We start from the raw sequence: 13,780 nt of genomic DNA, 5'->3' as shown, positions 1-13,780 counted from the left end.
TGTGCAATCTGCTTGACTCACCATCTCTTTCCCTCACGTCGCCTTTTGCAACACCCACCCCGTATCATTCTCTTTGTCACCGTTCATTTAATCACTCGCTTATCTGTACACGAGCTGTACGTAAGTAATAAGTGTTTCTACAAGTCTTACGGCATAAAAGGTTCGAATCAACGGGAAAGGAATGAGGCAGTGGTGACGATGATCAAGGGGGGAACTTTTCTGGTCGGATACAGAGTCGCAAATCGTCGGGAAAGAGTTCCACCGCCCTCGGGTGCATTGCCCGGTACGTGCAAGTGATTGTGGCCTCCGCACAGCCTGCCACGTCGCCGATTTCTGTGAAGAGGGGTGAGAAAGGTGCGATTCGCGAATGGTAAAAGATAAAACTCAACTATTTAAACCGTGGCTATATCATCTCAAAGGTGGTTGCGTCGCAATAACTTGCTTATTGTTGAGCCGTCGGATTTGAAATCCTCAAAACACTCGCGGTGGTAATGGGTCCACTTCGGTGGGTGGCAGTCGAGGGGAAAAGCGGTTTGGTGGGTACGGCCTCGCTTCTAATTAATCACGTGGGTTTTGAACTGTCAAATACAACTGACATTTAATGGGGAGTAGTTCCAAGCTGTGTACCGGCAGAAAATTGAAGAGGCCATCGGCTAGTAGTTTTCGGCCTAGTACAAACAGTTAAGGTAATTCGTAGTGATCACGAGATCTTCAGTAAGATCATTGATGCCCAGGAGACAAGGTGGTTGTTGGTCAGTGCAAGGGTGGTGAGCCTATGACCACGGCCGAATACCGTGCTTCCAATTTAACGGGCGTGGCCAGTTTCCATGTGACAATACGATATGGTACGCCCTATCGAGGAAAACTGGTAGGTTCAACTCGCGTGCCATCGATTCAGCCTGACTTAAATTGTCTACTACATCACTGATACTACTAACTGGTGCATCAGTCGCAGGCGATAGTTGCAAACACCATCAAATTTACTCAGTTTCAATGTGACATTAATTGCGAAACCCAGGCACTAACTGTATAGCTTCGATCTTTTGATCTGACCCGTAAATGTCTGCAAAACCCCACTGCATTTATGCAATAAAGTGAAATTTAATTCGTGTACTTCAATTATACGGACATTCCAAAATGACCTTGTGTTTCGGTAAAAAAAATGGTGGCTTTGAGAAGATGAATTCCTTATTTTAAATGAGCTTCTCCAAGCGAGGCATATTCGTGTATCTTTTTAAGGTCTTGATATGCGGATTTAGGGGAAGCGCCTTCACTACAAGTGATGTCAGCTCGGTTCACGTTTACCACAATTGAAGTTACCACCCAGAGCGGAAGTTCTCAAAACATCTGCTACCAAACTAAGTGTCCATTAGCAGAAAACAATTACTCGATTGACTGAATCATCACCTAGTTGAATATTTTAAATACATCATTAGCCTGACTTTAAACCTCAATTAACTATTTCCTTTAATAATTTATGGAAGAGAGTAGAATCTATTAATCTGAAGACGAAAAGAATAGAGAGCTGGAAAGGCTCACCCTTTTTCTCCTTGCGACATCCAAGGGCCAAAGCAGCCATGTAGATAGCGGCAGCAGCCACAGAGACGGGACTCCGTCCAGACACGAGGTTAAGGTTGAGTGCACGTCGGGCAACCGTGTTGGCCAGCTGCTGCACGGAGATGTCGAGATTAAGGTTGGCGCAAAAACGCGTCATGAAATCTTCCACTGATACGGAGGCCACGTTGGTCTCTAGAGTCTTGAGGATCTTCTTGAAGACCTTACCAACGTCTTTCTTGGAGACCCGTGTCACTGCGCACACCTCTACACAGGAGCATTGGCAAATTTCTTAGTATTAGGCGTTGTGTGTACACAGAAAAATAAAGGGTGAGGAGAGCCAATACGAACCTTTAAATGTCCGGGGGACACCCTCCTGACGGCAAGCCATGTAAAGACAAGCAGTGGAGACGGCATCGTTACTTCGTCCACGGAGGTTCTTAGTTTCATAGACTTGTTTAAACAGAAGGTTGGCATGATCCTATATTTACAACCCAACGCTCATGAGTCCCCAAAGACAACGTTCCACTTAAAAAACTATGAAAAACGATGGAATTGCCCCAAGGGCAAGACCACATTTACGTGAAATGAAGCCAGCAATAGCAACATGAGGCAGACAGGCATGAACTAATTTTACCAAGTGCAACAATCATGTTACAACACAGGTTTCTAGATGTCGAGTAGCCATATAAAGCAGATAAAATTAAACCCTACGATAAAAGTTCTCAAGGCTGAGTATATCAAAAAGATGGAGATTTTATATGCGTCTGTTGTCGGAAGGAAAATATGGCATGATAAGTAATTGCGATGCGCCCACCGATATGCTTTTAGGGAGATTAAGTCTTTCTGCCATTTGGCTTATTTCTTTGAATGCATTTATGAGAGCTCGATCAGATCCGGATATGTTACGACGATTGCGGTAGAGAGCCCTGCCTTGCTCGTCGAGTTGACGCGGGTCATTATAAGATGTTCCACTAATCATGGTAGAAAGATCCCCTCCATTAAAGAGAGGGTTTTCGGCTGCACCAACTCGAGACATATCCTTTGCGTTCGAGTCATTTGAGAAAGTTCGCCACTCTGACCCCACATCAATTACCCTTTCGGCAACCACAAGACCGCACATTGAGCAAACCATGTCTCCAGCGTGCGAATCCTCGATCAATGTAGCATAAGGGTGATATTTGCATTCAACTTTGCTCCTAAATCGTTCATAAGAAATACACCACTCACATTCTGCAGTGAAAAAAGCCGAATTTGGTTTAGTTGCCAACTAATGCACCTCAAACAATCTAAAGTGATTAAAGTGTTTGCAAGTATAAAGAAGTTCAGAAGAGTTCAAAGTTAGTGTATAGTGCATATCTACAACATAAAGCACGTCATATTTCCAGAGGACGTAATTCGCATGTTATAGTGGCTTCCAGTCCAGTGCTTTTTTAGACAGTACAACCCAAATTTTGCCTTTACAAAAATTAAAATTTGCTTTGGAATCCTTCTTGTAATGATTTTGAAATAAAGGTTATTATCCGTGTTTATATCTAAAAAAATCTTCCTTATGGATCAAGTTCTTTAACAAACCGATGATTGCAAATAATTGTTAATAGTAAATGGGCAATTTCGGCAATTACAAAAAAGCTTTCTGGTTTGTAATTTTTGGGAACATCTGTGTCTATCGAATGCAAATGCATTCTTGGCTTAAGGACTTTTGAGAACTCAGAACATTCAAAGTTAAAGTACGGTGTGCACATAAGCCTTTCACATTTTACACTTTTTGACAAGTATATTCCTGGTAATGTTTTTTAAACATTGCCGCTTTGTATGAATCGCCAGGGCTGCCGGAATCCCACAACCTCATTCGCAGGCTGTCAAAGGGATGAGGCTTTCTTTGGTTCTTCCCGATGGGCGTCTTGTATCGTTTGATACTCCCAGTGAAACACTTATGAGTAGTCTCCGACTGATGGTTTCTATTGAAGCGGGAGTGCCAGAGTCGAAAATAGTGCTGTTGAAGAATGATCAACGTCTGGCCATTGAATCAAGCAACACAGTTAATGATTGTAACCTCCATGATAATGACCTCCTCTCTGTACAGTTCGGCGAATCAGTGTCATCCGTCAATGTAAGAAGGAGAGTTACTTTGACACTTTTAAGAACCCCTTACCAGGCTCTGCAGTCGCCTTTCCCGGTTCTTCAACATCACCCAACCCCTTGGCTAGTGTCTCCGCTGTGGAAACCGTTCGACAGTCTTTCTTACGTCTTCCAGACCAACAGTTGGCTAGGATTTGTGAACAGGATCCTCGATTCTATGAGGCCTTGCAGGACTCAGGTGTTTTATCTTAGAATTTTCTTTGCGGCCGTCACAGATATGTGATTAGGCGATTCTTTAATCCAACCCTGGCACTACAAATATGTGGCGTTTTGGGTAGTTTATGATGACTTCTTTCACAAAATTGTGTTGCGAACACATTGTTTGTGTTTAAAATAATGAGGCAGTGGTTGAAGTGGTCAGTTTAACTGTGCTGGGTTGTAGTGGCGAAGGATGTGTCGATTTCCAAACCCTTTTCGCATGTTTGATATGTTGTGCTAATCTGACCTGGAATTTTGTTTTAGATGCATTTTGGCGTTATTCTCAAACAATTAGGCCTCCGGGAACTGATTTTGATTTGACAGCTGCTGATCCGTTGGATCCCGAGGTACAGCGGCAAATCGAGAGACTTATCAGGTAACTATTTTGCCCCTCTCCCATCTTTCTTATTTTTCGCGCTAGATTTTTTCAAAAAAGTATATCTGTCTCAACTCCTCTAGACAGCAGAACATCGATCGCGAAATGGAGTCAGCAATGGAGCACTACCCAGAGACTTTTGGTGCCGTCACGATGCTCTATGTGGCCTGTGAAGTGAACGGTTTCCCTATGAAGGCTTTTGTCGATTCTGGCGCTCAAACAACTCTCATGAGCCTCTCCTGTGCTCGCAGTTGCAACCTCGAGCACCTGATCGATAAGCGCTTCCAGGGTATGGCCTATGGTGTTGGCACCCAAAAAATTATCGGCCGAATTCACCAGGCACAACTCAAACTCGGTGGTACAGCGGTTCCTGTGAGTCTCATTCTTGCACCAGTTTATTACTTTTATCCTCTTTCCACCCACCAAATTGTGATTAAGTGGTCTAACATCGTAGAGTTGCTTTTATTTTTGGCGCAATAATTTTTTTACTACATTTCCTTTTTCCTTCCCTTCTCTCCCTTCCAGACATCATTCATTGTGCTGGAGGAGCAGCAAATGGACATTATGATAGGGCTGGACATGCTGAAGCGGCACAGATGCTGTATTAATCTCGCCGAGAATGTCCTTACTGTGGGCGATCACACTAATGTGCCCTTTCTTCCCGAATCCGAGCTGCCGGCCTTTGCTAAACCCTCCAACTTCGGCCTTGTCTCTCAAGTAACCTCCAGCTCTGATGAGGTTTGTTATTGACCTCTTTTTCAATCCCACCCTTTATTTCACCCACATACTCGTATTTACTGTTGAATAGATTACTCCCCCAAATGATGGGTAATTCTAGTCAAAGCTATGGTCGCGTTGTCTTAGAGCCATTTGGAGATCTTGAGGTTGTTTGATAATGATGATGGGTGGGTGGTATAGGTGATTGTGTGAAGTAGGTGAATGAGTTGCTACGCCTTTTGAGTTTGGGGCGTGCGTGGTTAGGGTGGGCACCACGACACCCCACATGATGTTTGCTATTACGTCACTACTCCGTCTGCATCGCGTGTTCTCTTTCATTTCTTCAAATTAATCCGCTTTGATTGTTCATATAGCACCTCCTGAGGCTTCTTGAGCCTTTAAATGATGACCCCGGCAGTATTTTGCCTTCACAGATTGGCTTCAGTTTTGCTGAAAATTTTACTGCTTTAATCGGGTCAACCTACCTATCGATATCAATTCGTGAACTCTGTGGTGCATGAACTAGTCCTGAAGAATGACTACCGGAAGTGGGCCACATTGTTTCGGGAGGAGTTTTGCATGAAGAGGCCAATCGCTTTAACATTAAGGTGTCGAATTAGTAGCCGTTTAACGCCTCTATTGCGTGTAGCCGTGGTTTCAGCCACGCATAATGAGGGTTTTTCGCTTTTTTTGCCCATTTTTTCCAATGTTGGCTTCCTTTGAGGTAGCAGATCAGTATGACTCGGATCGTCAGCACCATTGTCTGTGTCAGTCCTGAACGTTTAGTGGTTGCGGACTAGGTCTTAGTTTTTTCAGTAGGAACGTGAAATGAAAGATTTTGTTTTGGCACTGACCAAGTGCGGAATGGGTGGCAACTCGACACATCTGTTTTGTCTCAAGCGTATGCCTTTTTCCATTACTATTTCCATGCTACCTTCCTTTGAAACAGCGCTTTAGTATGGCCCAAATCTTCGGTGCTCTTGTAAAATCCTTGATTGACAAAAGTGTTGATGAGATTTCTTTGTGCTGTCACCGAAGTCGTGCATAGAATACCTCCGGGGACTTACACATGATTGTGTATTTCGCAAATAGCTGTTCTGTAACAATAGTTGTGGTTTTTAAGTCACCTCTAAAGGCATGTGACATACATGTTTGGAAGGCTTATAATAAACATTAATCAGAGCTCTAGAATATTGGAAGGGAGCGCAAAGGCTTGCGAAAAGTATCACTAACGCGTTGTGTCTTTTCGTTTCTGTGCAGGCCTTCACAGAAGAGCAACTCTCGAAGGTGCGTCTATTGACGAGTCAGAACGTGCCACGAGAACGCGCAATTGCCCTCCTCCAGGCAACCGACTGGGATCCTGACATGGCTCTGGTGCAGTACATGAGCAGTCTCCCCTAGCTGGCGGCAGTGGCGACGACGGCGGAGCTCTGGCCTTTTTTAACTCTCCCCTCCCTCCTTTCTGGGTCATTTTTTTTTGCTGGATTTATTTGCCTCCGTGGTTGGCTCTTCTTTTCCCTCCTTTTCTGGCTACGTATCGATGTACATCTGCGTGCGTGTGTGTGTCTGGTCGTGCGGCTTTTCTTTGCACCCGCATGTGTACCTCTATGGGTGTGTCTAACTGATGCTTGAGTTTTCTATCAGTGTCTGATACTGTGGTTACAGTGGCACGCCACAAGTACTCTTCATCTTTGAATCTAGTGAAGTTATGGCTTGGGAAATGCTTTGCGGAGATCGGATCTCATGGATGGTAAGTGATATGTAGGCTGGTGTGCTGATTCAAAATTCGATTATTCCGGATGCTAGCCTCCTTTGTGGGAGATGCGTCCCTATTAATAGTGGAACAGGTGACTGCATGATCTAGATGAGGGCGTAGTTTATTGCAGTGAATCTATACGTGCCAGGGCATCACCAAGCATTTGCTTCTAGACAAGTCATTTGGGTCATCAAAAGTGGTGTCATGGGAGTCGACGTATGATTCAGGCTGCACCTTCGGTCTTGTTTGGTATGTCAGTAGTTTTCCAGCTCTTTTGCACGTCTATTACAAACTACCCTCCTATATTGATACGTCTATTGTGGCCTCATGGATGATTCGGAGCACTGCATAGGGGACAGCGATGAGCAAATCTAGTCCTGCTGAACAATGACTTATTTTGGTGGTTGTTTGGCAAACACTAGCGCCTTGGGCTGAGGTAAAACGACTTCTTGTTTTGGTGTGGTTCTCAATTCCGAGTTGTACATGGTGACCGCTAATGGGGAGAATCAGATGTCAATGCATTCAAATTGACCTTAAAGGCGCTTTCTGTATGCCCCTGAACTCAACCATTCATATCACACGCAGCGGGCACGATACTACTCGGCGTTTTCTTTTTTTAAGGCAAATAGTGCTACAAAAAGCATTGGTATTTTGTATTATAGCGCTCTGAGACGTCCCTGAAGAAAGGGAAAGTCATGGTGCTTTTGCCGATTATGTGCTGTAGGACGTAAGGCTACGAACATGGCCCGGATGCCAGGCCACCCGGTATAGGCACAATGGCGGAGCCCCTAAGTGGCCCGTTGCCACTTCGGAATGAATCCTTTTCTTTCGCTATATTTATAGCCCCGACCCGACTCACAATATGCACTGTCACTAATACGTAGCATTTTTCCTGTGATGCGATGTCGCCATCTCATCTTGTGATGGTTGGTTGTGCCTCGCAAGGAGACTCGACTAAACTCAAAATGACCGAACTGTATATGTAGCTACGCTGGCCCTTCGGCCTCCGTGGGTAGCATAGGTGGTACTACCGGGAGGTCATGTCTATAGCCTCCTACTCCTTCTGTGTGCTCACAGCGAACCATTCTTCTATATCAACATACTTGCTGTGGCTTCAGGACTGACTCTGGGCGCTACAGCTTTTCGAAGTAAAAGGCAAGTGAGTAGACTACGAGGCAGTTTATACCCACCCGCCTTCATCCGAATGGATGGGGTCCGCTAAGATGTGCAGAGGTCAAGTCAACCTCACTTGAGTACCGTCGTGGAAAGTCAGTGTGATTAAAGATTTAAATGCTAAAAACACATGTGACACTAACTAGAAGTTGTCCCTTAACAAGTTGGTTGCTTGTTCAACTCTCCGTGTTGGTTGAGGAGCCACTACAGTACTCTGTCTTTGTACCCTCTCACCGGATGGGCTGGCCGCCAGGCCATGCCAGTAACCTCAAGCCCCACTGTATGTTGAATGTGTACATTCTACAGGAGTGTTATGTCTTCTCTAGTCTTTAGAAAAGTCTTGATGCCTTACTATGGTGGTAGTGGGAAGCGAATTAAATCTTAAAGGACATCTATCCTTACTTCTAGTACTGAGTGACAAACCTAAGCGGGGTGGAAGAACTTCATGTGCTACGAATGGAAAAAAAGGTAGCGACTCCTAACAAAAGGACTGAAAATGATGCCAACCTTCGGCAATCACCCCTGTCCCGTCTTCCACAAGAAAGCCATTAACAAATGAAGCAACACTAACAGTAAAACATCTTAACAAGTTCGTTACGCAGCTACCTATCCTACGTGTGCGAAGATGTCAATGAAGTGAACACACGACACCTCCTCCACCTCTCTTCTACCTGCATACAATCCATATACATAGGACTGGGCAGCTTTGAAGTGAGAACAACATGACAAGAAGGAACAGACACGAAATCCTTCCCCCACGGACCTGTGTTAAATCCCGTCCTGTCTCACATAACCCTGCTTTTAGGTCAGTGTTTCTATGCCTAGGCACGGACACGCGTGTCGACCAGCACATTCCCCTTCCCCAAGTCCACCCTTCATACAGGGTGAAACTGCAGATGCAGTAGAATTGCAATGAGGGATCATTGACGTTGCGGTCTAGTCATTTTGTTTTGGCCTACACCCAGCTTCGCATGCATGTTTTATCCGCGTCCACTCTAAAGCTGGTTCGCCGACGTATATTTAAACAAGTCCTTTTGCATACCATAGGTCAAATGTGCCTCTCAGTCTCATAACGCAGTTTTTCATATTTTCAAATATTCTTTGACAAAATATCCTCTAAGTGGTTCAGTTTTGCATAGTTATTTTGATTTTAAAACCTTAACTGAGAAAAATCGGAAAAATCATGTATGATCAAATATGCATATAAGTATGTACAGTGACAATGATGCCCCTCGCCTCTATCTCCCTTCCGTCATCTCGACTACAGACCAAATTTTTCCACTCCGTTTGGGCTCTGGCGTCGTCGCTGTCGTCCCCTTCATCCCCTCTCCAACCCCTACTGCATCCATGTCTTCCTCTCTCCCTTCTTCCTCATAAGGTGGTAGAGGAAGCCGAGGAGGTGGAGGAGGCGAGGGAGTTGGGTATGCCTCACACTCCCGAAATTCTTCCCCAGCGGGACCATGGAAGCCCTCATCTAGGTCTGGGAATTGCTGATCCAACGCCAAACTCCACGTCGCCTTGTTCTCTTTCTTCAACCGACGTCGTGCGTTGGCAAACCACGTGGAAACCTGGGTGAGACTCATCTTTGTGATCACTGCCAGCATAATTTTTTCACTCTTGTTGGGGTAGGGATTATTTCGGTGCTCGTTCAGCCAAGCCTTCAATAGACCCGTGGTCTCTCGGGTAGTGTTCTTACGTCGGGGTGTACCGTGATTGTTCACCTTTAGGGAGTACCTGAAAAAGTCACTAAAACGTATGATATTGAAGTCACAGGAAATAAAATAACATTTGCTAGCACTGTCTTTCCATCTCCTCCTTAGCCCTTGCCTATGGCATCCATCCCACCACCCTACACGTATGTGCACAGTAGAGCTAATTTCAGATTGAAATGCCTCAAAACATCTTCAGAGAGATCCCTAAGGGTGCACAGAAAAAAATTCTGTGATTTTTGTAAATACACGGGCGCTAATACTGCCCTAAGACCAAAGATTTGGGAATTATTAGGCGAGTGTAATTTTCAAGGTCAGATCCACCGCTCTAGCCCGAGACTTCATCTACCCAATATCTGTCTAACTTCAGCTAGAAAAAGTTAAACTTACTTTAAATATAGTTAGTCTTCACAGTATTTGAGACTGAATAGATCATTATCATTTACCCTTCTATCTCCTTGTTTTAGTTTTTTTGCAAAACTTTCAAATTGAGATAAAATTTTCTCACTCATTATTTAGAACAAGCTAAAGCATTTTTAACCCTTTTTATCGTACAAAAACGTCTGTGCTAAAAAGAAATATTTCTAGAGGCAAAATCCAAAGCATGCAAACACTAGCCTATCAATCACTCGTTGATTAATGCTCCATTGTATTGATTATTGGACAAGTGATGATTGTAATACGCATGGGCTTGCGGTGGTAATCGAATAATGGAAATCAATTAATTGGTTTACAAGAAATTCTCACCTGAAACTCTGGTACATTTTCATCGTCTGTGGATCTAGGCTGCCAGTGCAGAGGGCATGGCGAAATCGCCTCAGCTGTTCCGATTCCTCCTGTGGAAATGTAAGGCAACATTCGTGAAACACTTTTCTACTTAAATAACAGCTAGTAAAATGTCATGATCAGTCAAAACCCAGATGCCATTTATAAGAGGCACTTCAGTCAGTTGGCTTGCCCCGCTACTTTGACGTGAATTCGTTAAGGCATGCAAACCTTGCAAAATGCTTATCACCTTTCTTACTCCCAGTCGGTTCTCGGCAGTTATCAGCGTTCCATCAACACCATCCATCCGGTGTATTTGATCTGATATTTTGCGTGTCTGCAATTTTTTGGCATAGGCACATGGAACACGAAAACTCGGTTCGTTTACAGCAGTCGAGAAAGGGTTGTCTGGGGCCGCTGGTTGGAAATTGGTAGGGAAATTTCAAGTCTTCTCCACTGGATCAGTAAAACCTTGAACAAGTGAGTGAGCAAATACGTTTCTAAAAATCTTACCTTTGAAGAGGGCCTGTTGTTTAAAATTGCCGCTTCGGCAGTGTAGCAACTTTTCATGTGGACGATTTAGAACTTTTCAACTTATATTTTCAATTCACTTCTTCACAATGATAGTTTCATAAAAAGGTAAGATAATAAAAAGAAGACAAAGAGCTACGTTTATCCAGATGACAGGGGTCATACATTATAAGATATTTAAACTTCTATCATGACTAATCCAATTTGGCAATGTTAGCAGCTAAACTAAAACGTTTGCCCTATAACCTGGGTGGTGGACGACTGAACGAATCCGTTAAGTGAAGCCTTTCTCGTCATCCCATGGGATAGCACCGAATAGCACTTTACTCTTTAAACGAGAATCTGACAAAGAACAGCATGTTTTTACTACCAAGCTTATCAGAATATCACTTAAAACTTGATGGGGCTGCACTTGTTTTCCTCCATTCAATTTGAGTACTACACTGAAACACCTCTCCTTCCGCCCTCCAGCATGCTTAAGTAGAGGGGATTCGTCTAATTGAGAGTGAAGAGGTGGTAATTGAGGCGCTTGTATAGGGAAACCATTCACCCTATGTGATCTCTACCCCGTGCCTCCGTAGTTAATAAGTTCCGCGGGGTCACCGTGTTTCCAAGTTCTATCTAAACTGCTCACTTTTGTTGGCACATCAGTGAAGAAATTCAAACAAATGAAGAAGAGGGCAAATACGACTCAATGACAAAATCATTGTTTCATGGTGATGAACTGTTTGGAATCAGGTTGGTAGATACTTACTATTGTAAATACAAAAGATAAACAGTTAAGTTACTGCGTTTCCTATAGAAAAAATTAAGTAAATATCAAAAACGTTTCAAAACATTTCCAATTAGTAGAATCGCCATCGTAATATATTAGCCTGCCTTAACAAGGCAGAGGTGCGCATAATTGATTTGCATGAAATCTCTCCTTGCTGGAAGCCAAAGAAACAACCCAGCCCCCGAACCAATTCCATCTTCTACTCAAGTTCATTTCCCACCTAACTGCATATGCCATTCCACAGATGATCCTGTGATCCCACGATTGTCCAATGCTGTTACCAAGGCAGGCCGATATTCATCACTTAGAGCGATACCATGAAGGAAATAGGGAAGATGAAGAGGCTAATGTGCTAGTATCTTCTTCTAAATGTCGGTCAGTCTATCCAAATGCGATTTGAGCTCCTGTGTTGCGTCCTCTTGTCTTATTTTGTCCTGTGAGGATAAGATTTGCACTTTCTTTACGCTAAAATCACTATTTCTAAGTGATTCTTAAAATAAGAATGAAGATAATTAGGACAATTCAGAAGAAAGAGCAATCTTTTCTTACACACTTTAGAGTTGTATCGAATGGATAGATTTTGGTTGTGAATGTTTTTCTAAATTTTTAGTTGAGTAAACAAGTGTCTGCATGCTATCACACCAGTATCAATCCACACACAAGCACACAAGCCAAGTACTTTTGGCATTTCGGGGACAACGCATGCGCTGCAACGATGGAAACACGGTGGAATATGACTACCATCTTTTAATTACATGAGTCTCTCGCAACTCAAAGTTCAGCATTATGATCTGTCATACAGCAGAACGTTATTGGACAGCTTCAAAACGATATCTGCTAGAACTAATCGAAAAACAATAAAAATTAGACAAACTTGGAATTAGGCCACTATCAGCGTATTCGTTTTCCTTTCAAACACAGAATAAAGGGGCTGCATACATTCACGTGAAGGCTTTCGCTTTCATACAAAATCTAAAAAAAACCATGGCTTCCCCTTTCAGATCAAATAAAGCTAACAATTCGCTCAGTTGGTGTGAGTAAGACGCGTTGGAGGGCTATATCACACGGCCGTTTGTTCTTAAATGCTAGCCTACCATCAAAATAGAATGTTAGCTAAACGTACTATTTCAAGATGTATATCAGTAGGGGACCGTAAAAGCTTGTACAGAAAGATTAAAAATAAAGAGCAAAATTAGGCTTATTATCAAGCCGAAAAGATCCCAAATGATTAAAAGGAGAAACTAATGATGAACGATTTACTAGGTATCTGACCTGATTAGTGTGTTGCCACTCTACCGTTTCTTGCTGATACGAGTTGAGCGACGGTGGCGGAGGCGGTGGCACTGACCCCTGCTGCGGAGCTCCGTTCTTTGCTGCACTCAGCAGTCCAGCCAGTTGCACCGCCTCCGACGCTGCGCAAAACGGCTGCACCGATGTTGGTGGTGGCGGTGGTGGTACAGCGGCAGCGACGGTAGAGGATGTGGGTGGTGGTTGTGGCTGGGTAAGGAGGGAGCGCATCCACTGTAGCATCAGCATCGGATGTGGAGCGCAGGCACCAGGGGGTAGTGGCGGTGGTGGGGGCGGTGGGGGCAGCGGCAAACGCGGGCCTGTCAGTGCGGCAGCCAATCCGAAGGGTGGGGGTAAAGGCGGCACCATTGCGCAAGGCGGATATCGTTGACTAGGACTTGGGTTTTCTAGTGGTTGAGCCATTCTCCTTTGTCAATTAAATAGTCTAGGGGAAGAAGTTAGTTCACTTCAAATAAGGCAAACTCAACACACAATCCCGAAACAGCAAAATAATTCTAACTTTGGTCAATTTTTCATAACTTAAAGTCGTGCTCAAAGTATCTTTTTTGTCAAGGAACTCATAATCTTACGTTTATGTGATGCTAAAATATTAAGGCTAGTAAATAATTTAGCTCAAGCAATTTCATAATGGTAGGCATTGATTAAAAAAGTAGGAAATATTGCCATGACCGTCTAAAAAGTTTATTTCATGCAGCTAACTTCTTTCGGTCATCTGATTGTCGATGAAATTCACTTTGAACATAGCAGTCGGTGCTTGATCAAGTGTGCAGCGCACA

The 13,780-nt window shown here is 43.8% G+C and overlaps 3 protein-coding genes across 3 annotated transcripts; 1 reads left to right on the top strand and 2 right to left on the bottom strand. All coding sequences in view use genetic code 11, as the record gives it.

Moving 5' to 3' along the window:
- Positions 1–202: 202 nt before the first annotated feature.
- EGR_00532 (Transcription initiation factor IIB) lies at positions 203–2,689 on the bottom strand (the record flags this gene model as incomplete). The annotated part of the gene is made up of 4 exons (XM_024489781.1): positions 203–333; positions 1,540–1,821; positions 1,906–2,035; positions 2,372–2,689. 4 exons carry the CDS (start codon positions 2,687–2,689, stop codon positions 203–205), a joined length of 861 nt encoding a protein of 286 aa, XP_024355778.1.
- A 735-nt stretch (positions 2,690–3,424) lies between these two features.
- On the top strand, positions 3,425–6,388 carry EGR_00531 (Protein DDI1; the record flags this gene model as incomplete). Its single annotated transcript, XM_024489780.1, has 6 exons — positions 3,425–3,667; positions 3,700–3,874; positions 4,159–4,270; positions 4,354–4,642; positions 4,796–5,008; positions 6,248–6,388. The coding sequence occupies 6 exons, from the start codon at positions 3,425–3,427 to the stop codon at positions 6,386–6,388; spliced, it is 1,173 nt and encodes a 390-aa protein (XP_024355777.1).
- Positions 6,389–9,154: 2,766 nt separating this feature from the next.
- EGR_00530 (Iroquois-class homeodomain protein IRX-6) lies at positions 9,155–13,406 on the bottom strand (the record flags this gene model as incomplete). Its single annotated transcript, XM_024489779.1, has 3 exons — positions 9,155–9,650; positions 10,373–10,461; positions 12,969–13,406. The coding sequence occupies 3 exons, from the start codon at positions 13,404–13,406 to the stop codon at positions 9,155–9,157; spliced, it is 1,023 nt and encodes a 340-aa protein (XP_024355776.1).
- Between the last annotated feature and the right edge of the window lie 374 nt (positions 13,407–13,780).

Source organism: Echinococcus granulosus, assembly GCF_000524195.1.
Source record: "Echinococcus granulosus chromosome Unknown EG_S00002, whole genome shotgun sequence".
In the NCBI taxonomy this organism is placed as follows: domain Eukaryota; kingdom Metazoa; phylum Platyhelminthes; class Cestoda; order Cyclophyllidea; family Taeniidae; genus Echinococcus; species Echinococcus granulosus.
Note: the sequence above shows the minus strand (reverse complement) of the source record. Positions and strands in the feature narration are given on the sequence as shown.